This window comes from Gallinula chloropus (assembly GCF_964237585.1).
Source record: "Gallinula chloropus genome assembly, chromosome: 9".
NCBI classification, from domain to species: domain Eukaryota; kingdom Metazoa; phylum Chordata; class Aves; order Gruiformes; family Rallidae; genus Gallinula; species Gallinula chloropus.
The window spans coordinates 9,306,895-9,334,295 of NC_140094.1; the positions used below are offsets into that span (position 1 = coordinate 9,306,895).

A 27,401-nucleotide genomic window follows, 5' to 3' on the forward strand; every position below is an offset into this window, starting at 1 on the left:
TGAATTTGCCTTTTTTTTCCTTCGTTTCTGATGGAAGAGTAAATGACATCCATTTGTTCAAATGCAGTGGGGTTTTTTTATCCACTAACTTTAGACATAAATCAGATTCAGCATAAAACTTGTAATGAATTTATGAAATCCTCTGAAGGAGCCTCTCAAATCAAACCCTACTTGTATAATTTGTTACAATCATAGCATCAAGGCAAGCTTAAACAAGCTTAAACTTTTCAGAGGTGTTGCAATATGAGCAACATTGATAGATGCTGTCAACAAAAACATCAAGTGATGGAATGTAACTATGAAAGAACTGTATTTTCTCAGAAAAGGGAAGGGAGGGGAAAAGAGGCTTTATTCTCGTAGTCTTTACTACTGAGCAGTAGTAAAATGAACAGATAAAATCTGCCCCCTAGTTTAGTCTGACGGTACTCCAGCTGCTTTCACACAGTTAAACTGCATGCGTATGCTAGAAAATAGTAACTTGTCTGTCTAAGGGAATATTCAAAAGCTTGAGAAAGTGCACAGAGCGACTGTGGCTTATTCCTCTTGTCAGGGAGTCTCTTCGAGGCATTTCGTGTCTTGGTATAGAAAGGAGAAACAGAGGAAATTTGGGGTTTTTTTTAACATTCTCCCTAAAGTAAATAAAGGTCTAATAACTTTGGTGCATTGGTCTGTTCCCTCCAGGAAGCTTGGGGTGGATAAGAGGTTGTTGGAGAGCCAAGGCTTCTTCTGTCTTCCAAGAAAGAAAACAAGTGGATCAAATGCTAAGTATTAGTACAAAAATCATGCAAAACCCCCTTAACATTAGGAGGTCAGTAGCTTCCTTGCAATTGCCCCTCACACATTGGTTAAAGGAACCAGAATTTTTGAAACTTGGTTAGATATACAATGTGATATGTCTGCGATTTCAACTCCAGTGGGAGTGAGAAGGAAATCGTATGCACTTGTTACTTCAGGGGCACAGCAAAGTTATATTAATAATTTCTATAAATACTCTTCAGGAAAGATGTGAAACAGTTTCAAATTGTAAATGCTGATGTACAACAGGCTATGTTGCAACACCATATATTTGATATTCGAGTGATTTCAAATGTCCTAGAGCCATGAAGTTCACTTGGCAGCCCTGACAGAAAGTATTGTCACAGCACTGACCCTAGAAAATGTTGGCAGATCGTGTTACTGTATACATGGAAATAGTGGTCTGAATGAAATCTATCCTACCAAGTGATGTGCCTTTTGCTGCATGAACCTCCTGCATTTTTCAGTAGTCAGCACTAAACTGCCTCTGGAAATGACAGAGTGTAAAATGTCATGGATTATGATCACCAAATCCTTTGCCTTCATAGAACTTTCTTCAGCGCTGTCACCTTTCTAGAATAGAAACATGACATCTAAAATTAAACCAGATATCCATATGTATGTTGGTACTCGTGTTTATATGCACATACAGTGTAGCTAGTCAGAATGTGGATTTCTGCAAACTCTGTTAGGAAAAGAAATTAATTATTAAATCAGCCATTTCTATGATGTAACATGATTTGTGAGTAGCAGCCAGGAGGACAGTAGAAAGTCCTGTCTTTGTGAAATCAGGTGGATTCAGCCAACAAGGACTATTTTATTTGTTCAAAGTTCCAAACACTTTTTTCACTACTTTTAAGATAAAAGTTTTGTCTAACATTTATCTCACCAGTGCTCTGTCACTGTGTTTACTATTTCAATTGCAACTTCTATCTCCTCACTGGCTGGTGGCCCATCCCTCTACATATATGCATGTCTACCACCTGTACTGTTTCCCTTGCTCAGTTAGTGAGCCATGTTTTGAGTGGGAAAACATAACTCTGTTTTTCTACTACATGATTTAAATTTCTACTAAATGATTTAAATTATTTCCTAAATGGTCAGACATGCTTGAAATTTAGTGCAATATATATTAATACTGATATGGTCTTTGGGATTACATGTGTTGAAATTAATTTTGATTCTACATGTGATTTTATTGCATTTTGCATTGAAATTTTGAAGACTTTTTAGCAGAAAAATATTAAGAGCAATGTTTGCATAAATAAAATAATACAATAAGAATGGAATTATACCAGTGTAGTAACAATCTTACAAGATTTTAATCTATTGCTACCTAAGGTTCATATAGAAAATATCTACAGAAGTCATCTGCTTTCAAACAGACTTTTTTTCATCTTTTGATTTCTTAAAGACAAGGAAGGTTTTAGTGTGGCTTCCTAAGAAAGTAAGGTTACATGATTATAGGTTGTGTATGTGTATATGTCTGTGTCTGTTCTCTCCTTCCCCTCCCTGTAACTTGAACCTGTTGACTACTTCCAGACAAATTTGAGAAAGGGTCATAGGTCTCAGTGGTATTAAGTTCCTACAAGTTTTGTGATAATAGCTAGCTGGATAGGAATAAAAAGACCCCTTAAGTGCCCCAACTAGCAGAAAGGTTGCAGAGCTATTAGATACATGTGCAGTGGAGATTCCTTATGAATTCTGATTATGGTAAATACCATCCAATTTATGATTATGATTTATCATTTACCATATGAATTGCACACAAAGGAAGAAATCTGTTTTACTCGGGTCTCATACTCACAGGAATGTTTCATTTTGTAGTCAAAACTTCACTGTAGCAGATTGCGTTCAGTCTGATGGAGAATCTGGCACTTCAGCATGTCACACAGTGGAGATATCCTGAGGAAGAATAGAAAATCTTTCAAAAAGTGCACAGAACTGGCATTTGAAGAAAACTATAGGATTTGTCCTTCAGTAACTATAAAAGATAAAATAGGCAGAAGCCAAGTAGAATTTGTCAGTGTGCTTAAAGATTAAATCAGGTTCAGTGAAGCTGGGATTCGGGAGAAAGGAATTCATGCCATTTTACATAGATAACTTGTTCAGTTGAATAAGGGATTAAATATATATATATTAAATGTGAAGAATTCTAAAAAAAATATTTTAATATTATTTCATTAAAATTGAAATCTTTTTTCAAAGGACTTTGAAAACAGTACATTAATATTCAGCCCTTATTATAGGTCACAAAGTAAATCAAAGAAATTGCTTTAATTACGTGTACCAAAATATTTTTACTGTTTTTGAGTCCAAAGCTGACAACAAAATTATGAACTTAAAGGAAGGGGGGGGAAAAAAAGTAATTTTAATATTTTGAAGTGCATTTCTTCTTCCCAACTGGAACAGTCCAGATTTCTGAACTCCAAGAAGTTTAAAAGTTGCTTTCTAAGAAGCATACTGGGTTCTTCTATGTTGTTCCTGATAGCTGACAGATAAGATTTGCTGCGACAAATTCTCTTCTTGTGGGTGTAGACTGTTGAAATTTAGCAAGCAGTCTACTTGACAAGGCACTAGAACGAAATGAAGTCTCTCACAATTGTTGAACAGAGTACGTTTCTCTAAAGTAAAAGTAAGGATAAGTAAAAACTGTTCAATGTATGTAAATGTTAAGACCAGTCCACACTGGATACTTATACTAATTTGCTTTAATCAGTAATGTGACAGAAGTATCAGTAAGAGAGAATAAGAAACCGTTCCTTAACCTTAAACATCATGCCCCTCAAATGCTTCAAGCATGTTGCTATATACCACATTATTGATTTAAACAACAGTGTACACTCTGAAAGGTAGGACCTCAAACCCTAGAGAGATGGAAATTCACATTGAAACAATAGTATAATCCTTTGAGACTTCTATTTCTCTAATAGGTACACGTTAGAGAAATAGTTGTGTGAGACTGAGACCTGAGTTTATACTTTGCTCTTTGCTAACACTGGTCTTGCTGCCAAGGATATTTTCTTTTTACTACATTCTGTGGTTTTAAACTAGAATTTTACTACTTAATGTCTTATTCTCTAATGTTGGGGCAGAACATTGTTCTTTACTTTCTGGAATCATATTGCTTTAAGTGGGTTATCTAGTTATTAGAATGAGGTAGTTTTCTATAAATTTACTAAGCATCTTGTGTAATGCAAAAATGATGGCTGGAATATCACAAAAAATGCATAGAGCCTCATTAAAAAAAAAAAAAAGGAACAAACAACTTGCTATTTAATCTTTATGGGCAAGATTTCAGCAATAGCAATGTGAAGCTCCTCTTCCTGTTGCAAGTTAAAATTCCAGAAGAAAATATCTTTATTAGATCAGCACATAATTTTGAAAATAATTGGCAAGCCTTTGGGTAGTGAGCTGAGGTTTCAAGGCATTGTAATAATTCTAGCAATTGTGTGTAATAGCATTAATGATGTGATCTTTATAATAAGAATTTGGATCCACTGAGTTCAGCACCCACTTAGTCAACCACAAGTTAAAGTAACTTTCTTGTATTTGAATGAATGAACTTGGCTTTATTTAAGTTTGATAACCATTACTGGTGGCGTGCTCCATTATTAGTGTCACTGTTAAAATGTACATTGGTGGCTCAAGCCCTTCTTGTAGAAGAGGAGGAGGAATATATAAAGAGCTGTGAGGGCCATCTGGGGGTCAAATAACTGCTACTCAGTAAAGGCTGGAAGGAAAATGCTGTTTAATGTGAGTAAAGGTTTCAAGGTCAGGCCATAAATGTGCTAATTAGGAAAAGAAAAGAATTTCTGTTTTGATTGTACATAAATGAACATTGTTTATGTTCAGGAGAAACTACCCATAAGAAAGGAAGAAACAGACATTTGAGATATGGGAAAGAATGTTTTAACTGAAAAAAATGTGGCCAGAAAAAATGCAGTCCAGCAGGAAAACAAATAAATAGTATAACATTCATCACAAAGCTCATGGTAATGATGGCAAGGACAATTTTAGGGACCCTATAAAGTAGCAGACATAGGTAGTAAGTAGAAAAAGAAGTATTGTGCAGAGTCAGAAAAACTATGTAAACTGAGTTGATAAAGAATGATCCAAAGGTCCAAAACTAGCTGATAAGTCGAGAAGGACAGAAAAAGAAGCAAGACCTTTGGATTTAACTACAAGCCAATCATTAATTTTTTTAGAAGGTCAATGTGAGTAGAGTGACCTTAGCAAAATCAACTGAATCAAATAACAAGCATTTAAGCAGAACTAGCATAAACTTAGGTTTTGGTTGGGTTTTTTTAATTTATTAACTGGTAACAAAAACTGGTAACATAAAAAACATTCTTTTTTTTTTGTCACTAAAAAGAATATCTTTGTATCCCTTCAACGTAAGGGTAGCATTTGAGGCAAGTGTGTTACAAATGAATCCTAAAAATCTGAGTTATGAAGAACTTCTGCAGTCATATGAAACTGGTTAAAACATGCTTGATATCATACCAACTAAAATGATTAACTTTGCTCTGAGGAGTATGCAAATTCATGAAGGGAGAACTCCCTCTGTCCTATTTTTCTGGAAAGGTGTAGTGTTTTCCTGTGCCAAAAAGACAAAGTGCTGCATGATTAATTACCCAGTAGAGTAAAACTTGCCTACTTGCATATCAAAGGTGTTTTTAGACTGTAGCTGATTTGCTATATCTAAGACCATTGCTTATGTTTTAGTATATGTTAACACTATTGATATTTACCTTTTTCCTGATATAGATAATGTCTGCTGAATTGACCAGCACTATCCATGATTTTATATATAGAAGTAATATTAAATATCATGTCAGTTATTAGCTCTGAGTAGCAAAGTGTAGCCAGAAGGACTATTGAGTAAGGCTGAAGAAATGCTAGGCACTATATGGGAGAGAAAGGCAGAACTAAACTAGTAAGGTTGAAAGAAAGATGCAGATTTCTACAGCAGAGAAATTCAGGCAAATTTAGTTCTTGCTATGCCTGCTTTTTACTTCTGTAAGGCAAAATCAAATGTTTGAGAAGCAAACTTGTATGCAAAGTTGAGAAAATGCAGAATAACCTATCAGGCTAAAGGGGATATCCTCAATATGAGTACAGCTGGTAGGAAACACATTTTCTTGCTGTAGACCTCAGTTCTGTTGAGATAGAAGTGTTTTTGAAGATACTAATGTTGATTTAACATGGAGGGATTTGCAGGGGGGAATAACTATACGTCTACTAGGAGCTAACCATTCCATGCTTGCATTTTAAGATTACTTTCTATCATATCACAATGTGCATTTTAAGAAGCCAGGTTCGAAATTAAGTGTTTGGGATACTCTTGAGATACCCTTTTGGCAGCTCTTAACATAGATCATTGGAGTTTGTTTGGTAAAATTGAATGGGTTTTGTCTACTGCAGGTTTAATGAAGAACATGCATATGTGGTGACTAAAAATGCCCGAGTGATGCAACTGAGAATACTTTTTAGAGAAAAATTTGAAACCTGACAGGAATTCTTCGAAGGCAAATTGCTGCTAAAGGGCCACTTGTGGAAATGAAACCCGGGTATGCTGAAAGAAGATTTGGGGATTGCCTCATCCAGCTGGACTGCGCCTCCCAGGGCCTCCGCAGCTGCTCTTTCACCTCCACCCGCGGCAGCGCTGAGCTGTCCCTACACCCTGAGCACGGGGGTGCCGCGCCGCTTCGGGCGGGCCCTTCCCGCCGGGACCCGGGGTCCAGCCGCGGCATTTCGCGGGCTGTCGGCTGCCGCCCCCAATATGGGCTCCGCGCCTCTCCGCGCCCCCTCAGCCAATGGGCAGTGCGGGGGGGCGTGGCGGGCCGCTATAAAGCCGGCGAGCGGGCGCAGGGCGTCACCGCGCTGCGGAGCTGTCCTGCCCGGCCCTGTGCTGTCCTGCCGGCAGAGATGCTGCGAGTGCGGTGCCTGCGCGGGGGGAGCCGCGGAGCCGAAGCGGCGCATTACATCGGCTCGCGGGTTGGTGCCGCGCAGATCCGCCGCTGGGCGGGCTGGGGCTGAGGATGGTGGGTTGGGAGCAGGTCCGGTGCGGTGTGCCCCGACCGGTGATGAGGGGTGCGGGATAGGTGTCGGTTTCTTTGAGGTTCACCCACTCATCCTCCCAGGTCAGCAGCACAGGGGTCAGTAACTCCAGGAGCTGCTGTCAGTGCTGTGCTCCGATGTCATTACCCTTCTAAACTGAGCGCCTTTTAAAAGGCAAATTGTCCTTGAACCATCTAGTAGGCTGTGAATAAATTAGAATGGCTGTAACAAGCAGGGTGTTTCTGTTAATGCATCAAATAATGTAGTTTGCTTTGTGATTACAGTGTAGGGCACTTGTGGACAGAACCATGGGGTTTTTTTGCCTTTTATAAGGGAAACTTAATTTTCATTCTTATTTTTGTTTTAAGCTTGGAAGAGTCTTTACAGGATGGGTGCAGCGATCTTTCCAGAGCACCCAGGCAGCTACAGCCTCCCAGAACACCTGTACTGCTGATGACAAGGCTACTAGCCCTGTGCCGAAGGACTGTCCTGTTTGCTCATACAATGAATGGGACCCACTGGAAGAAGTCATTGTGGGAAGAGCTGAAAATGCTTGTGTCCCACCTTTTTCTGTCGAGGTTAAGGTAAACAATTAAAAAAACCCCAACATCTTAAATAGGAAATAATGTGGTTTTTATAGATACAGCTTGCTTAAGCTTTACAGTGTACAAGGTATGGTGATTGAGGATTCTTCTTTCAAAGTAGTTTACATTTGTGAAATTACAGCATAGCCTTGTTGTAAGGGGATCTGTTTTTTTCTTTCCACTTTCAACCGAATTAGCTGTTTTAACAGAAGTCAGTAGTAGAGAGAATGGCTAAAATGTGCAGTCTGCACTACTAATATAACCCTCATGCTATCAAAGTACACACCCTAATTTTTAAGATAGTTGATAGAACTGATGGAAGTTTAATTGATCTCAAAACTAAGTAGGGCTACCACTCAAAAAAAAAATGTTTTCTAGTTAATATGGAGTGCTATAGCTGTAGACTAGCAGGACCACTATGTTCCCTGTATTTTTCAGTGCCTAAAATTAAAACAGCAACCTAAATCATGTTTCTTTGTTCTCTGAAATGTTGTATTTCAGAACAGTAATGCTCAAACAATGGGCTTGCTCCAGAGATTTACTGTTTGTTTTACTTGGACTTTAAAGTTACCTGTATTTGTGGGGATGGTCTTGAATTGTTCTCTTCTAGTGTCCTAGTACAGTACTACCTCCAAGGCAGCACATAATCTGTGGCTCTCTCAGCAAAGTGAGCTGGCATGCTACTTCTGCTGAAGAGACCTTATTAAAATTTTGGTGGACATCTTGACAAAGTTGACCAGAAGACCTCAGCTTAAAAAAAGAAAGGGATTTCTTCTGATCTGATGTTCAAGGAATGGCAAACATAGATACTGAAAATATGTTTAAAGTACTGGGTATGGTAGTTTAGAGGAAGTTTGGGATGTACTTGTTGCAAAGACTTCTCTTCCCCGGCCCCTTTTGTGTTTGCATATTTTTCTTTAGAATCTGAGCTATGAATCTGGGCAAAAGTGGTTGGAGGAGCGTGAATGAAATACTGCAGTTTCATAGTCCTGATCCCCATGTGGAAGAATAATATCTTGACTTCCATTGGGACATTTGAGATGATATCTTGGCCCCAGCAAGTGCAATGAAAACTTCACTACTGCCTTAATTATGACTTTTATTTACTCCTTGAAAGCTGAAGCTCAGTTACGAACCTCTGGAATCCTGTTTCAGATACTCAAAAATATTCTAGCAGCTGCAGAAAAAGAAGCAAATGAGGATTGGCATTTCTGATATGCAAGTGTATGTATGTGCATTTATGTACTTAAAGCTGCCATAGTGAATGTACAGAAAGAGTAAGAAAAAACATGGTTTTGGGTTTTTTTTTTTTACATTGTAACATTAAATGAGGCAAAACTCTCTAGTGGCCAAGGGCTTGCTTCAATATCAGAAAAAATAATTCAAATGTCTAACTTGCTGAAAAGTGTGACATGGAATACAGCTAGCCTGGTTTTACTGCCTATTAAGCCATAACTAATCAAGTGAAGTCAGAACTTCACTTTCTGTTACATGTCATATCAAAACCTGCCTGCTAGCCTTATTAAATAGCCGAATCTATAGCATTTGATGTGTTTATACAGGTCGAGTGTAGTAAGGACTAAGTCTTTTATGGTCACATGGCAAAACTAGAAACTACTCTTGATTTTCATCTGTGATTTGGTAAATCATGAGACTTTCTGTAGGACTATGGCTAAAGAAGGGAAGAGACATCCAGATATACTTGCTACATTATATATAATAGTATTTCTGTCAGTAGAAACAAGTAATATAAGCTACTGCTCTGTCTATATCCAAAAATAAGAGGAAATGATATTCTGAAAATCCTGTATAAAAGTCAAACCAAACTTGCAAGTGGGAATGAAATGTATACTTACTTTTCTACACTCCAGGCTGGCTTTCCCTTTCTTCCTGCTGTTACGTAGAGGTCTCTTTCTTGGGCATCATGCTAAATGTGTAGAAACTCTGAACATTAAAAATGGTGTTTTATGCATCTATTTCACTCTATCAAAATATTTGATGTTTACTCTATCACTTGCCTGTCCTTCTGTTTTAGGCCAACACATATGAAAAGTATTGGCAATTTTATCAGAAATTTGGAGGCCAGAGCTTTCCCAAAGATCACGTAAAAAAAGCTATTGCTGAAATTGAGGAGATGTGCAATATTTTGAAAAGAGAAGGTGTAATTGTCAAGAGGCCTGATCCAATTGACTGGTCTGTGAAGTATAAAACACCTGATTTTGAGTCTACAGGTAAACATTTTTCCATTGTTGAAGGTGTTGTTTGTTTAGGCCTTGTTTGAGACATTTTGGATGCCCTTCTTGTTTGGAGTAGGATTATTGCCAGTGGTAGAAGAGGTCAATGATGGCTTTATGTAGCCATGACTTTGAAAATCTCCATAAATGGAGATTCTGTCACCTGGTTTGTGGACTTGTTTCAGTGCTCTGTGGATTTCCTGATGAAATTTTTTTTCCTAATACCTAATCTGAACTTCTCACACCAGCATCTATTGCCAGATTCCCTTGCTGTGTTGTCACTGGCACTACCAATAGTGTTCATCTGTCATGTTTCATGGCCTTGAAAGCACCTGTAGACTGTTACTGCTTTGTTCCCTACTTGCCCCATGAAATAAGTGGCACATAAGTGAAATAATTCACTTCTCCCAGGTCATGTGCTGTAAGCTCACCGTGACTGTCGTGACGACACTTTGTGGAATCCTAGAGTGTGATCCACCTTGAACCATGGAGGTCAAAACTGGAAACAGTTTTCCAGGACGATCTTCACTAGTGTCAAGGAAATTTGAATGTTTCTCTACCTACTGGCCACCTTCTTCCTTGTGGCTTTGGTTATCTGCAGTGAGAGTACACTGGCTCACACTCAGCTTTCTGTTAAGTGTATTCTCCAGGCTCCTTGCATATCATATGTGTTTTTAAGTTGTTCTAGTGAAATTTATATTCATTAGGGAACAGATGATGTTGAAGTCTAATGGAACTGCTTCCTGCGCTGGTTCTGTGTTCTATCAAATTCTTCTGTATTATAACTTTTTGAAAGGATGGTATGTAAAGAAATGAATCCCACTTAGAAAACTTGCTACCCATCATCACCTTTTTAAGGTAATCTGAATAATGAATAACCATTTGTCTAATTAATTTCTGTTAACCAAATTATGAAGTGGGAGCTTATGGATTGTGGGTGGCTTTCAATATGAGTTTGTTACAGGTAAGAATTTGTAGCAAAAGCTTCATGAATTTTGAACAAAAAAAGGTCACTTTGAAAACTACTGAATAATGTAACGATCTCAAATTCTGCACTGTTTCCTGACATTGCCAAAGATTCTTTCTGCCATTCTTTTGGATAGAAGTAATACCAAAAATGAGGGCAAAAAGTGATGAGCTGAGAAAAGCATAATTGCTTTATAGCTTAATGGCCTTTTCCCTGCCATACATCCCTTCCCAGGTATGTATGCTGCTATGCCAAGAGACATCCTGTTGGTGGTAGGAAATGAAATTATTGAAGCACCTATGGCTTGGCGTGCTCGGTTCTTTGAGTACAGAGCATACAGACGAATAATCAAAGATTATTTCAACTGTGGTGCTAAGTGGACAACTGCCCCCAAACCCACAATGGCAGATGAACTCTATGATCAGGTATGGCTATCATTTTTCTTCAGAACTTCGGTTCTGGTTGTATAGAATTTTGTTGATACTTTTGACCTGATATATAGGTGTCACAAAATTGAGGAGGGGGGTGGGAGGGAGGACGGAAGAGCTCTGAAAATTTTTCCTTTATCTTTGGGTATTCCAATACTCTGTAGCCTTTCCAGCTGAAATTGAGAGTAATAAAAACCAGGAAATTGTGTCTATTGAGTTCAAGTCTGCTTTGAGTTGTTTTGGTTACTGGCTGTAACTTAGCATTACTAAAGAAGAAGGAATGCTAGAAAGACATTGCAAGGATTACTTAAAAGAATTAAAATTCCATGAGAATGTCCATATATCCTGAGCGTATCAGGTAAGTGAGAAAGAATATATATTTTGTCACAGAAAGAAAGCCCTCATAATCCTTGTTTTGCATGATGATTAGTCTTTGAAAGCTACATAATAGTGGAAAATCCAAACTGTGACTGTTTGCCTTCCAAATATTTAAGTGAATATATTCTTAAAATTTTTCTTTTGCAACTATTTTTACTCAGACAATTTTGCTAGTTTCCTATAAGCCCCTAAATGTGTTAGGGCCTTTGTAAAAGCATCCACAATAAGTGCAATAAAATGGGTTCTGGAATGATGATGATAACTTTCTGGGGACAGTGACTTCTTATCAATGATGTAAAGTCCTTTTTAAACAGAATTACTCTAGAGCAATCTGTCAGTATCATAAACCTTCCAGACTGTGTTTTAAAATACAGAAACTTACCCAGTAGTTTGTTGTTTACGCTGTTTTTTACACCTCAATTGTTCTTAATTGCATTATTTAATTTCAAAATCTTTTCCTGAAGATTGACCTTCTAGTCTGAAGTACTGCTCCATTTTAAAATGCATAGAGAGTAGGGAGTCCACCTCTGTTAGATAATATAACTGCACAGTGACAGAAACACTGGTATGCAAGCTTTGTTGGACATATAGTTAAGCTACACTGGAAACAAATACTTTTGATCCAGAAGCCAGAATATTATGGAGACAGGGCGTTAACTTGGTATAACTGTTGTCTCTTATCGCCTATTCATGAATATACATTAAAAATATTATTTAAGCTTCCACATTTATTGATATAAACATATTGTCTTAATTTCAAAATGCTCTTCAGTAGCGAATAGTTTGAAAACTTTCCCTTACCTTCTCCAACCTACAGCTGTTTTTCCTTTTCCTGTAACTAGGATTATCCAATCCGCTCTGTTGAAGACAGGCATCGACTGGCTGCTCAGGGAAAATTTGTAACTACCGAATTTGAGCCATGCTTTGATGCTGCTGACTTCATTAGAGCTGGAAGAGATATCTTTGTACAAAGGAGCCAGGTAAACAAAGGTTTCTTCCAACGGTTTTGGTATCTGTCTTAATGATTGATATTTGTACTTACGTCTCTTATTTTAATGCTATTCAGGAATTTAAAGAGTGTTGACAAAACTTGCTATTGGTAGAATGTCTGATATACAGGATGAGACTGTTTTACATCTAAGGGGTTAGCTAAAGGCCATCTATTCCTTTGGCTTTAAATATTTATTTAAATAAAACCTTAGACCATCTAAGCTTGGATGCAGTTTGTATTCTAGCCTAGTGAAACTTACTTTGCCTTGTTTTCAGGTTACAAATTACATGGGCATTGAATGGATGAGGCGGCATCTTGCACCAGATTATAGAGTGCATATAATATCCTTCAAGGATCCTAACCCTATGCACATTGATGCCACTTTTAATATCATTGGACCTGGTCTGGTGCTCTCTAACCCAGACCGTCCCTGCCATCAGGTGAGTGTTGCAGAAAGCAGTGTTTTGTGTTTAAAAATTACTTAGTTGCATTATGCCCCTGTTGGATAATTGCTGGTGCACAAGTTTATTTTGTATAAACTTGAATATTAAGTTATTTCATTCAAATAGCATTCAGACAGTTGTTCTAGAACTTACAGATGTATTTGCATCTTGACTCTAGCACTTTCTCAGCAGTGCAATGACCATTGTTCTCCCTGACTTTCTGCCACTGCTTTGTGATCTCTTACTGTGAGGCTAGGCAGATGTGTAGTGTGTTTCTTCCTATGGACGTGGTTTAATTATGATGGAAGTGACCTGTTTTGCAATAATGTCCTATCAAAGCAAGTACATAGGACATGCTACCTCTCTAAATGTTTCTACTAATACAATATATTAATAGTATCCAAGGAGAAATTGAGGGGTTTCTGCTGCTCAGATGAGTTCTTTTTATTCCTAGTTTGGAAGCCTCTCCTTTGCTATTGCTAATTGTACCAGGACAGGATTCTGATAATTGCTCAGGCATTCAGCTTGGAATAACTGAGAAGTACTTTTTCAAGAGTAGGAAAAGAGGAGAGATGCTATTCGTTATATAAAACCTAGCACTTCCTCTGAGAAAAAGTTAATATTGCTAAACAGTGCAATCAGATCAGAAAGCCTTCCTGAGATTAAGAGCTCATTTCTGTTACAGATGTGTTATTATCAGTGCTTGAGGGGTTTTATGTGGAACCCCATGATTTCAGGAGTTGTACAACCATATGGAATAGCTGAGCAGATCCTGAATCAGTGGGATAGAGCTGGATGCATCAGAGATTGAACCACGTACACAGTATAGCTCTTAGAAGCAATATTAGTCTCTTAGCAAGTGGCTTGGATGTAAATGGCCTCCTGTAATATCCATTATGCGAATATAATTTTTAAAACAATCATAGTCTCTTGCTCCCCTTTTCCCTTCCCCTGTTTTCATAATCTTACTTGCAAGAGGAGGCGCTTGGTCTCTCTGTTATACCCCTGTGCTGGGACTTTTTGTGTGACAAACTGCTGTCTGTGTATAGAAAAGACAGATGCAGCTTGCTTTCATAAAAATTGATTTGGCAGTTGTGAATGACGGGAAAAGAGCGGGTGAGTGTGCATGAGTGAAAGGGGCTTTTCTTTAAGATGCGGGCAGGCCAAGCTTGGTACAGTTTTCAGAATCGGAGCTCCACCTCGTGGCAACGCTTGAATGGAGGGAGAGCTTTTCCAGCACTCATACAACGAAGGTGGAAAGACAGTTCTCTCTAACCAAACTGTCGTCTTATTTTTAACTGAATTGTGTAATTATTAGAGACATAAGTTATTCCCTAGGATGCATTTATTTTTTTCCCTTTTTTAAATAAAATGCATAATTTCCTATGAAGCACGATGCAAACATAATTTTCTGTTGTTTTTTGGTGGTTTTGTTCCTATAAGTGGCAGTGTATTTCACATCAGTGGCTTTTACAGTCATATGGGAAAAAAATAACTACAAATAATAATTATACTTTTTTGCTGTTACTAATGTCTTTACTTCACAGGGTCCAAACTCCATGTGTTACCTTTAACATATCTTGTTATACCTAGCATATGTAAAAACAGGAAAAACAAATGCTAGTGGTATGTGAAATTTGAAATTACATTAAAATGCTTGTATGAAAACTAGGTTTGCAAGTGGAATCTGAGTGAGGGCAATAGTAGTGAACAGATGGAAAGGGATATCACATGCATTCATGTAGCCTGAGAAAGTGGCATAGGTTGGAGGGCATAATGTGATACTTCAAGAACCCTGTTTAGAATTGACTTAAATTGCTCTTTCAGATTGAGCTCTTCAAGAAAGCAGGCTGGACTGTGATTCGCCCCCCTGTGCCACTCATCCCAGATGGTATATTCATTCTTTCTTTTCTAAGAATTCCAAGATTATTCATAAGGGTGTCAATACAGGGCAACATTGCTATAGTAGAAGGTTCATTCTCATGTGTTTAGATCACCCACTGTGGATGTCTTCTAAATGGCTCTCCATGAACGTCCTAATGCTGGATGAGAAACGTGTGATGGTGGATGCCAATGAGACATCAATTCAGAAGATGTTTGAAAATCTGGGTATGTCCTAACATATTTGAACATATAATTAAAAACAAACTGATCATGATACCAGCTATACACATCAGGATGAATGGAGGTTTTGTTTAAAACAGCCAAAGCAGCCAGCACTGGAAAAGGTACTCAAACAATTGGATTAACAAGTAATAATTGTTCTGTAACTTCTGAATACTTAAGTCATATGAACATGGGGTTCTCAGAGCTTGTGTCCCTTACAGCTTGCAGCAAATAAAGAAGGTATGCATAGGAATTAAAGTTACTGCTAGCATGCTTTTTAGCAAGTTTTTTTTTGTTTTTTTTTTTTTTAAATGTAAAACTGTCCAGTGTGGAGGTCAAAGTCTTGTCTTGAAGAGGTTGAGTATGCATATTGCTAAGTGACATTGAGCTGGCTGTCCCTCACTGTCAAAATGCTCTCAGATTTTTCTAGTTTCAAACTCATTTTACTTTAAACTGTTGTATTAAGACCACTTAACCCAGGTATTTCTGCTTGCTTATGGGGAATCTCAATCCTGTGCAACGTAACCTCATGATAGGGTGGGATTCCTTTAGGTTTGCAGTGGCAGAACTGTAGTTGCATATAAAGTCTCAAAGTCCTATCAAGCACAGCACACTGCAAAGACAAATCATACAGACTTAAAAATCTGAACTCAGGCAGTTCATCCGACAGCTTCCATAATGCTGTGAGGGAAAGATGTAGGTAGATGTGCTTGTGGCTCATGGTTAGTAGGAGGTTGACCAGATTCCTTGGTGCTACAGGCAGCTGACTTAGTGCAGGATAAGTACGTGATGATGCAAAAGTTGACAGGGTAGAAAGAAGACTGCTGGATAGATAAGAAAATAAGGGAAGTGAGGGATCATTGTACTGTGAAGTAAAACTGCTACTGGGGAGTTTTATAAGACTCCTTTAAGGGAGAAAAATTATGGGAAGGAGAGAATGATTCAAAGGTGGAAGATAGCAATTGTGAATCTCTAGAAGAATTGGTGCCATGGATGTGAGTGCACTTACTGAAGCGTCCCTCAAATCTGAGATGATAGTAGGTGAGAACCATGCAATCTAATTTTTTAATCTACTTTTAAAGACTGCCTATACAACTTTAGTGAATCATTTAGCTATTCAATCTTAAATTGTTTTAATTCTCTGTATGACCAAGGAGCTGAGGATTTATAAATGCTTGAAAGTACTTAAAAAAAAAAAAAAAAAAAGGAGGGGGGCTGTTAATGCTAATCATGACATAACCTTCACACATGGACTTCAGTCTGTGTGAGTTCTAAATAAACTCCTGTAGCCAGTAAGTTCCTGGGACTGAGATGGGTTTACTGGGAACAAAACTATTGCTGTGACCTAGATGATGGATTCTGCTGAGCTGCTCCTGAAAGTACCATGAAGCAAAAAGGCAAACTTCATAACAGAAAAGTCTTATGATCCTGGTCCATCTGTCAGTGCTCTGTATGAGCTGAGCCACAGCTGAAAAGAAGTGGGAGGAAGCTTAACCTAGGCAGTAAGTGTAACTGCATCTTTCCCCTTTCAGAGGAGGAGGGACACAGAGCTCTGTACTTTGAATGCTTCTTTTCTTGAAAGGCACTTGAAAAAGCACATTCAGTATCTGAACCATAAATGCTCACACAGATTTATGTAAATGTGCCCTGGTCGTACATTGGAGCAGAATTTCACTTAATTCCTCACATACTTCAAAACCGGAATTTTTCTTTTTATTACCGGCACATAATAACACATCAAACGCTGGCTGTGCTCCAAGCACTGTGTACTCCTGAGGGTATCACTGCAATAAACAAGCAAGCTGTGTTCCTAGCTTGTTCTCTGCCTAGAATTTGGGAAAATAAATTCTTAACAAATGAGTAGGAAATTCTTTCCGTACTTGCATCTACGCATATGATCTGATAGAGCATTATCTAATGTTTTGATCAAAGCTTACCACATGAGTTTCATATTTTAATTTTAAAGTATGCAATGTATGTTTCTTGCAGGCATTTCTACAATTAAAGTGAATATTCGCCACGCCAATTCACTGGGAGGTGGTTTCCATTGCTGGACATGTGATATCCGCCGCCGTGGTACCCTGCAATCTTATTTTGACTAGTTATGAGGCAGATAAGCAGCAATTGTTCAGCTTCCAAATAAGCATAGGGAAATTAACAAAAGCAAAATTAATTTGTTAAGTGACTGCATGAGGTCTAGTGCTTGATCAGTGGTGTCCTTACAGTGGCCTGGGAAATGATTTATTCTTCCGTAGTCTTCACTTACAGCAGTATAATTTGAACTTGCTTCCATCAGCATTACAGGTTTTCTGGCTGGCTTTTTGAAAGACATGCTTCATCTATGAAGCCTTTCCACAGTGACAGCTAAATGGTCTTGCTGGAATAGCTTGGCCCCTAATATTAGACATCTACCTCTGTCTAGTACTCTATCAAATGGGCAGCTTGAAATGTTAAATTTGAGTAAACATTTCGTATTCCTTTCCATCAGTCTTATGGAACCAAATAACTTTATAAATTTTTTTTCTTGTTGAGTATACAGACATTTTACAGAGAATTTCCAGTATGATCTGCCTTTTAAATCATGTTCACTTACTTGCTATGTCTTCTGATGCATTTCATGCATCTGGATACTTTTTATATTGCTTTTTGTATTGCTGAAATTAGTTTTATTTAACTTTTTAAAGTGTACAAATGATAGCTAATATTCTGCTTGTACAGGTTTCACTCTGTATTGTTTACATAACTTTAAAAAAAAAAGGAAAAAAAAAAAAAGGGGCAAACCAAAACCCCACCAACAATCCTCCTCTAACCCCAAACCTCTGAGATCTTGGAACTCCTTCCTCCTCCAACCGTAGCAGATGCACTTTTCTGTATCAAGCATGCTACATGCTGTGAAGGAATTTGAGTATTGATTACTGAATATGTACTTTTTATGCTAATAAAGTTTTTGCATTCTTTATTTGTTGTCCTTCTGAAAACAAGTGTGACGTGTGGCTGGGCAGATGTTTGTAGAATACAGATGGAAATAGAAAATACACATGGATGTGTATACACATGAGATGTCTACCATCTCAGGCTTTTGCATAAAGCAGAAAATCCTTGTACTTTATTGTTCATATAGTGTATTTCTGCTTCTGCTTTGCACAGAAGTATGACCCCTGGGGGAAAGTAACTCTACTACATGTTCTTATCAGAGTGTGGAGGAATCTACTATTTTGTGTAATGCAGAGCACCTTGATTGAAAAGGTCTTGTACAATCAGATGTCAGGCATTACATGCTCACATATAAACTAGCCCTATGGCCATATCTTACCTAGACCTGGGTAAGACTGAACAGGTTGTATGTCAACAATATAAACATGCCAGTCTGGAAGAGCTAAAGAGATCAGGTAGAGATGTCCCTCTCTTTCCCTTTAAAAATTAAGTCTTTTTAGACAATGGGTGTTCATCCAGTTCTTCCTGTTAATGGCCTTTGCTTTCCACTATTCACAGTGGAGCTGGACCACTGGATAGAGAAGCATGCACAGCAGGTCATCTTTCCCATTGTTCTGCTTGCTGTAATATTGAAGTGATCTCTGTGTGTTTGTACTGGGCATAAGATACCATAAGACACAGCTGAAACCATTAAAAAATCTGGGCAAATGTGATTAGTAGCAGCACATGTTCACCCCTGATACCTTCTGGATGAAAGAGACTGTATTTTCATATCCTGTTATACAGGGCAGTGGTGCTTTCTATGAACATTACATGTGCTTTGACTTCATCTCAATGTAGTCTTCTGAAGCAATTGTGCTATAAGACCATCACAATTTCTTTCTAGGTGTAGTCTCATTGGATCAGAATTTTTCATTTCCATACATAGATCCTGTGGCTGCACATGGTAGGTCTTCAGGAGAGGATATTATTCATTGCCAAATGTGGGTGCCAAAACTGACTTTAAAAACATTTCATCCTTTTCCCAGCTTTTTTGTTTATCCCGTATCAAATGCTCTTTTTTACCTTAAATAAGTCTTTCAGCGTGGAAACCACCAGTATGCTTCTGAACTTGTTCGGGTTTTGGGTTTTTTTTTTTTGTCAGAAATACAAGATCTTTACCTAATACTTAGAGGTTTTGACTGGTTTAAGAGTAGACACTTCTCAAGTCATCTTTCCTTCAACATGGAAGATGGGGGGATCGTTTGAGATAAGCAGTAGTACTGATTGCAGTAGTAGTGCCAGAATACAAACCGGAGAGACACACTGGCAAAAATGTACTGACATGAGGAAGTGTTGTTACCATCATTTTAGAACAGAAGGTTTGGTGGTGTGAATATTTCTGAGACCTCCTGAGACCTGACTCCTTCACTGACCTTGGTCAGTTAGCCAATTCGTTTCCACATAGGTTCAAAGGGAACCACACTTAGATACTCCATGAAGTATAAAGATAGTTAAACAATAAATGCCTGGAAACTGCTCCAGCCTATAAAAGTGCTGAAGACTATTTGGGAACTCTGTGTGTACCAACCAGGGAGGACAAAACTAGGCTTTTTTTCCTGGAACTGCAATATTTTTTCCCCAGTGCAGGGAGCATAGACAATTTATTCACAGGTATGTTTACAAATGTCCATGGGGTGGATATGCATGTCTATTGCCAACCCTAACATTAGTGTCTCACTATTTCTTTTGTCGGTGTTGTTTGGAGATACGATTGTGCTGCGATAGGAGAGAATTTATGAAGTGGACAATGCAATGATAAAAAAGTTCAAAGGTAAATTTTAAAGCTCTAGTGGGCTTTCTTTACATTGGAAAAACTCAAAAAGTGCTTATGAAAAGCAATATTTCCCCCAGTAACCCGTTCAAGAGGGAGTGATACAGAGACAACAAAACCTTAAGAGGAATGATGAAGGGAATGTGATATATGATATTGTTACAGTGAATGTCACCACATAATGGTGAAGTATATAATCTTCCAAGTTATTTTTATTCTTACAGAGAGGGAGGTTAGCCTGTGTCACAGTTGGTTTTGGTTAAACAAGACCCTGGAAATAGGGATCTACAGTGAGAAACTGAAGGCCTTGGTTTCTGCTCCGATATCTAATTACAAGCAACTTTTGGAGGCCAAATTACAGATGGGCAACAAGATGCTATTGGCAGGCAGGAGGATGTTTGACCATCTTGATTCCAGGCTGTGGATCTCCATAATTTGTTTTTCACTTGCTAAGGCCTTAGATACTTGCTATTGTTTGGCAGAAGGTCAGCTTCAGCTTTCAAAATAGTACCATCAAAAGAAGGAACAGAAACACAGACCTGACTGGGAAGCCTAAAACACTGCATGAGTTAGAGCAGTAAGAGTAAGGAAAGGCGATGAATAAAGCTGCCTAATCTACAGAGTTTTTTTGGGGTGGGCTCAGCTGAGCTGCAGGGAATTAACTAACCACCTCCTGGGCAGGGGCACTCAGCAGCTGGGGCCTTCCTTGCATTTTGCTCCTGGAACTTGGCTGTAGTAAGCTCACTGGTTATGAGAAGTCATGTGTAGTTGCACAGATGCTTGTAGTAAAGATTCTTGATTTTTTTTTTTTTTTTAGATAATATACAATTCTTAAAGTACCAGAACCAAACCAGAAAGGATGTGGAAAGAAGGTAAAGTCTTTGAAGCAGGGATAGGCTGCTGTTGCATATCTGTAGTTCCGGTTGGGAACACAAAGTGCTGATACGATATGAAGCAGAGGAAGGGAGGGTTTTTTTCTGCCCTATTTAGTGGGGCAGAAGAGAAAGAATGGGTCTCTTCAGTCAGTTGCTTCAGGCTGTGCCTGTGCTAGCAGAAAATGGTTGGTTATTGGTTTTGTATCTCCTGAATATTTTTGCTGTCTAGCTTAAAACTCTCTATTTTGGTTCTATTTTGTTGGTATCCATATGATTAATTCCCCTAAGTGTCTGCTTCTGCTTTCCTTTTGCTAGACTGTTCTCAGAGCTTAATTAAGGAGGCAGGAAATAGCTTTGTGATAACGAATGATGTCCCGAGTTAGTGGTTCATTCATTAGTTTATAGCAAATTGTAACTATTTATGAGTTAATGAAGTCAGATGTATGAATGAGAAACAGAACCTTCCAAATAGTTTCTTACTACTATGCTATTTTCATAAGCTTGTGAGTGTGATGAATTGGGCAGGACCTCAAAAATTAGACCAGCAAATCCAGTGCATGCTCTGTAACAGTTTGCACCATCTCCCTGCTCCCTCTGTGTCTTGAAGGACAAGAATGAGGGGGAAGCTATTTGGCTGAGACCCAAACAGGATAACATGAGGGTGATTCCAGCTGGCAGGAATAAGCAGGAAGAGGAACTGGCAGAGACTAAGGTAACTCCCTAAGGTACATTGATCTATCTATTATCAAAATGGATGATTGTTTTGGGACCTGATAGACTTAACTGTGCTTATGTGGGTTCCCTTGTTGAAACAGGTGTAGGAATACTTCTTTTGTATTTCTGTGTTGATCATCTCATCGGTGTTGTTTTCTGATGTGTAATACACCCATCTTACTGCCTCAGAGCAGAACTATGTGATGTAGCAATGCTAGCGCTTGCCTTTGGGGAGCTTTGAATCTTTGCTTCATCTGGTTGGGGTGTTGGATGCTGAAGTGATAAACCTAGTGTGACCATAGCTGTGGTATGAGGCACTTGGAGAAAGGCAGATTATGAGAACTGCATGTGAGGCACTCAGAATCATTAGAGTCAAATAATACAAGGTCATTAATACTTAAAGGCAGATAGAAGCACCTTATGGGACTTACTTGCACCCACATCTTTGATGGCACGGCAGACACAGTGTAATGAATATGATCTCTTGCCCCACCCCTGCTACAGCTCTGACTGTAAGATGCAGTTGTCTCTGGGTGTGGCTGGGCTGTGATGCAGACATTTCACCACTGCCTGGGACTTCTTTTCATCTGATTTAGAAGTATCTGCCATCCCTGCTTCCCACACTAGCAGTGTGAGGAGATGAAGGCTGAGTTGTTAATGGCTTTGCATGGCTGTGGCTGTGTACAGCACTTCAGGCAACCTTGATTCCTCCTGGGCTTTCCTACAGCTGTAGGGAGTGAGGCAGGGAAAGGGTGGTCATTGTGGTTTGGCTGCCCTGCAGTTACTCCATGACTTCAGGAGAGCAGTAAGTGTGGTTTTTTTCAAGTCATACCTAACCTTCCCTTCTGAAGTATTTCATGTCACCTACCCTTTTTACATACTCAGCTTTGCCTCCATATTTTTCTTTCACGTTCACCACTGTGGCAGATGAATTTTTATCTGGTTTATGGAGCTCAGTGTATGCACCTATTTTGTTGTGATTGACAAGTTGATGAGGCTGCATCTCCACACTATTTGAAACCTGTGGGAGTAGTATCATTTCTTTTCCACTGAACAGTCAAATAATAATCTCTGCCTCTGCACTGCTCTTTGTTCCTATCATTTTGGAGATACTGTGCTGTAGGTGCCGTTAGCACAAGGATCCTAAGCGATTTCAGCTCTTTATTCAACCGTTTGTTAGTACCGGCAGGTTTGCCGCCTCAGCCACCTATGTCTCCTTTTGTCCACAAGATGGAGGTGATATTCTACCCTTACTGTGGGCCGCGGCAGTGAAACCTTCACTGAGGCACGTACGGTACAGAGAGTTTGCTGTTAGATAACCTTTAGTATTAGCTGTGTGAGACCCTCGAATGCCCAGCGAGCATTAAGAGTAAACCCACATCGAGTAGGGGAGGTGAAGGAAGGGGAATGCCTCGTGGAAACCCCTTAGCAAAACCACAGCCTGGCAACGAGCTGGAGTACCTGTTTGTTGGTTTGCGCAGATGGGGACTAATGCTCACTCACAGGTCCACAGTGGCTTCCACCCACGCCAGGGTCGCTCACCTTCAACCCGTAGGATCTGATGAGTGCAGGGCTCTCAGCAGTCAGGGCCCTGTATGCCAGATTTTAGCCAGCATGGAGGCATCAAGGCCTGCTCAAGAGCAAGTGAAGTTGCATCCTGACATCAAATGACACATTTTATGTAGGAAGTGCTGGCAAATCCCCATGACAGCAGTACCAGAAGGTGCTGCTGTGGTGCTAGTAGCTTTCCTCCAGTCTACTCAAGAGATGTTTTAGAACAGTTTTTGTTTATTCGTCTTGTTCCTGATGATGTTTTGATCAAAGTAAGTGAAAACACCTCAAAATGTTTTTTCACCTGTAGATATAATTTCTTTGATGTGAAAGCAATTGCTGTAGAGTGCAAGAACAGTGTTGGATGTTTCTTTAATGGCCAGCTGTATTGTTTAGGCTTGCATAGGGTGTCAGAAATTACGTTAGGGTCAAATGAGGATTGACCTCTGCCTTTTGAAACCTCCCTCAAATGTGCTCAGAGACAAAAAAAATTAACTGTTATAGCCATTAATTTTAAAACTGTGGCTCAAAAGTCATACATTTATAGGGTCAATGCCCATTCTTTGAGATCCCTCACTGGAGTTCAGTTATGCCTCCCTCTCTACAGGAAATTAAGACCAAATGTCGATGTTTTCTTGAGCTATGATACAGGTGAAATTTCTGTGGGTGATGTGGTTTGTCTCAGTAGTTCCTATTCCCTCAGATTACTGTTCAGTATATTTCCTTTTGTTAATGAAAACATACTGCTTGCTCTTAAAAATATAAAACATATTTGGAAGAACCAGAGTTAAGAGGAACTGGAAACTATTCACATTAAGCTTATGAAATTCCAAGTTATTAGGACAAAATACAATTTAAGTTTCAACAGAAGCAGCAATTGCTTGTGATTGCATGTTATTTCTTCTGCAAATTGAAATCTCCTTGTGGTAGTGCTTTAGAAGAGTGAATTTGAATTCAAACATAATCTGTCCTTTTTACTCTTTTCTCTGTATTACTCCTGAGTCAGAAAGGCACTGAATTAACTGTTAGGTGACCTGCTTGATGTTTATAGGGATGTTGGGTAGTTTGGCCGTAGCTAGCTGCAATGCTGAACTGCGTCAAGGGTGCTACAGTTCAGTGACCCAGGCTCTGTCACACAGCTCATGTAAAGATTATACCTGAACTGTAAGGTTTTTTTTCTGCCATTGACTAGTGAATAGTATGATCACCACTGAGAGTGTGACATCACAATAGCACGTAATAACACTTTAAAAAAAAAAGTTAAAAGTACCATTACTTAACACTTTATGATGTCAGCATTTTAGATAATATATAAAAGTATTTGGTTCACCACAGGCTTTTCCTCTCATGAGAAAAAAGTGTCAATGCATCCTTCAGTGGGGTAGTGGTAACAGTGGCTTTCTGTGTGAGTGGGCTTACTGTTCCCAAGAGTCATGAATTTTGAAGACTAAGGAATTATATACATCTGTCCTTCCTTTCTGGGCAAGAAACTTCTCTGGTTTTATGATGGATTGAACTTTTCTTGGGATGGTTGATGTCAAAAGCTGACATATCACAAGGCATTTGTACTGCCACAGGGACTTCCTGAAATAAAGGGTGAAATGGGGGTGGCTGCCTTAATTTGAAACAAGGTAAGAAGAAACCTCATTCTCCTGCAAAGCAAAGGCCTGCTGAACAAGTCCGTGGCAGCACTTGTCCAGTGCACCTACCCTGAGTTTGTTTTGAAGAGACATGTCCCTCCAGTGCCTTCCCCCGACTCTATTTACAAAGCCCCATTCCTTGGGAGAACTGGAGGGCTATGAGAAGGATGGTAAATATAGTCACAAAAGGATAAAAAAAATGAATTGCAAAGACTTGGCCATGGTGAGAGAGGAAATCAGACTTGACGTGGAGAGAGATGGTCAACGGCTTCTATGTGTGTGGCTTGTACTTTAACCACATTTCCATTATCTTCTATATATATCCAGTAATGTGTGGTAAATGGGACACTGGCCAAGAAGAGGCAGGGAAGAGGATTGCACTGGTTGTCCTTATCAATTGTTAGGCAATGATTTCACAACTGTAGCTCATTTTCTTCATTGTGAAGCTAAGAGGTGAGCTGCACTGCACCACTGCTGTCTGCAAATACCAGTATATTCAGATCCTGCCCCTGCTGTTGCTAAAAGAGAAACACAGTATGATGCAAAATGATATTTTCTTCCTAAACAAGAAGAGATTTATAATGGCCAAACACTCAAGGTATACCTAGTAAATACAAAAACCAAAACCCTTTGCAATAGTCTTCAAGGTGCAGTCATTTCTGTAATTACTGGGGCCTGAGTTCAGCTAATGAACCTTTTCTAACTGGAACAAATAGGTTTATTTCACTATATCAAGAGTCCATGTTTTCTCATGGCAGCCCTGATCCCTGCCTTGCTGCTTATCTCAGGAAGGGAAAAAATGTAAACTTTTGTTTAGTGTTGACTAATAGTGTTAAAGTTACGGCGGGATGTCAATTAACCTGTTTTGACACCTTCACTTGTCACAGCAGCTCATTATGGGCAGGCCAGGGTAGCTTCTGTAACGGGCAGCCTTGCTGGGGCTCAGGCCAAAGCCCTGGAGGACCTGAGGCCTGAGTTTTGCACTTGTGCCCACCGTGCATTCGGGTGGGTGAGGTACGAACAGTGTTGGGGTGTCACAATCCAGCATTACCAGGTTTGGGGCAACTTGGAATAAACACACCCCCAGCCTGAAGAAAAATACATCATCTCTGCAGCACTCACAGCTTCCCTCTGGTGTGCCATCACGTGTCGGTCATCTTGATGATGTGAGCTCATTTTGGGAGCCTTTTGCTCTGCAGGACCTTTGCAGAACCTCTTCTGTCTGCCTGACCACCTATTTTTGTGAACCTGACACCGCCTCTCTATTGAGTTTGCTTGAAGCTGGTTCTGCTGCAAGGAACTCGGGCAGAGCCCACAAGTAATACAGCACAATTTTCCTAGGAAATAAAATGGGAAATAGTTTCTACCTTTCCCTGCTGGCCCAGAAGAAATAGCACTCATTTCAGACATGTACACGATGCTTTCTACTTGTTTCTACATTAGAAAGGGAACGAGTTGTTTTGTCTCCATGGCTTTTTCCATTTAACAGCTCCTTCTGCTCTCCTGCAGAGGTAAGTGTTGTTCTTGCCTGTTTTCTGAGGGAGAGGGAAAAACTGCACCATGCGGTGGCCTCTCCTGAAATAAAAAAGGAAACTGATACCCAGCTGCAATTACAGCTCTCACTTCCTGATCTCCACTCCTGGTCTGTACTTCAAAGCCATCTTTAGACCCATCTGCACTTTCTCTTTTCTTTTTCCTCCTCTTTCCTTTCCCGGTGGACTTTAACATCAGGACTGCAGATGTACAAACGGGCTGAAAGGTTGGTATCGGCGCTAGATCCTCCAGCCACAAGTCACCTTCTGACGCAGGGACTTGTTTTACAGAGGGAAACTGCTGAGCTGCAGAGACAAATGTGTCTGGCCTGTCATTGCCCAAGAAGTTAGTGACTAATCCATGGGGAGAGTCCTGATTTCCTAAATTAGCCTGGAGTAAACCAAGCTGTGGGCTATCCTTCCTGTGATCTGACACAACTCGGAACAGATGTCTGGTTTACACTAAAGGTTGAAGCTGAAAACCTTGTGAGTTTGCTTCTCCACAGCAACCATAGGAAAGTTTATCTTATGTTATGCTGTGTATGGGGAAAGTGTTTCCTTTGATTGCTCTGTTTTAAATTAGGAAATGGCCAATTCAAAACCAAAAGAACTGTGAAAATTATTGCCACAGAATGTCATCAAAGCAGAAGACGTAGGATGGACACCTACGTGGATAATGAGATACAGCACTTTTGCTTGCTATTTAAGCCAGCAAACTTTGGAAGGCTAGTTTTGCCTGCTCTGGGACACGGCTAATATGTCACTAAATGGGTGACCTGTAAAGAGAAACCTGGGGGGTGGGGAGCAAAGCAATTCGATACTTCTGGCAGGCCTCTTGCCTGCTCTCTTAAAATTCAGCAGGCAATTAATGATCAGAGATTTTTGCCCCACCAGAGTAAAAGGAGAGGTGGAAAAGAGAGTCCTTGAAGCTGCTATAATAAACAGCCCTTGGGAATAACTGGGGCAAAGATTGGTATAGTTCCCCCTGCTCTCTTCCCTGCCTGAGGTGGAGCTGACTCCCAGCTGGGCAGGGAGGGCTGGCCAAAACTGCCCTATGCAGCTGCCATCAGAGCTGCAAGGATGAGCTAGGATCAGCTCTTGAGAGACTGTCAGGTTCTGTGCCATGAAAGCTCTTTGGCTCTCAGAAAATGACCGTGGCACAGGAAATCACAGAAAGTGACATTTAAACCTGCTGAGTCTTTGCAGCAGCAGTCTGTGCAGCAGAATCTTCCAGCTGGGATGGCAGCACGGCGGTTGGTTATCTGCTGGTTTGGATAGTGAGCCTCACATTATTTCAGACTAAGCAGAACTTGCTCAGCTGTGCTGCAGCAGTAGAGTGAGCATGTGCCTGGG

General features: G+C 39.6%; 1 protein-coding gene across 2 annotated transcripts; it reads left to right on the top strand.

The window, feature by feature from the left end:
* The first annotated feature begins 6,689 nt into the window (after positions 1-6,689).
* Positions 6,690-17,946, top strand: GATM (glycine amidinotransferase). Of its 2 annotated transcripts, none has more exons than XM_084268317.1 (9): positions 6,690-6,795; positions 7,227-7,442; positions 9,478-9,673; positions 10,878-11,068; positions 12,292-12,429; positions 12,716-12,880; positions 14,711-14,774; positions 14,876-14,992; positions 16,979-17,946. In XM_084268317.1, exons 1-9 carry the CDS (start codon positions 6,727-6,729, stop codon positions 17,089-17,091), a joined length of 1,269 nt encoding a protein of 422 aa, XP_084124443.1. In that variant the 5' UTR covers positions 6,690-6,726; the 3' UTR covers positions 17,092-17,946. The 2 variants fall into 2 exon arrangements, with proteins under 2 accessions (XP_084124443.1, XP_084124444.1); XM_084268318.1 differs by lacking the exon at positions 6,690-6,795 and adding an exon at positions 8,598-8,666 and having other exon boundaries at positions 7,324-7,442.
* The last annotated feature ends 9,455 nt before the right edge of the window (positions 17,947-27,401 follow it).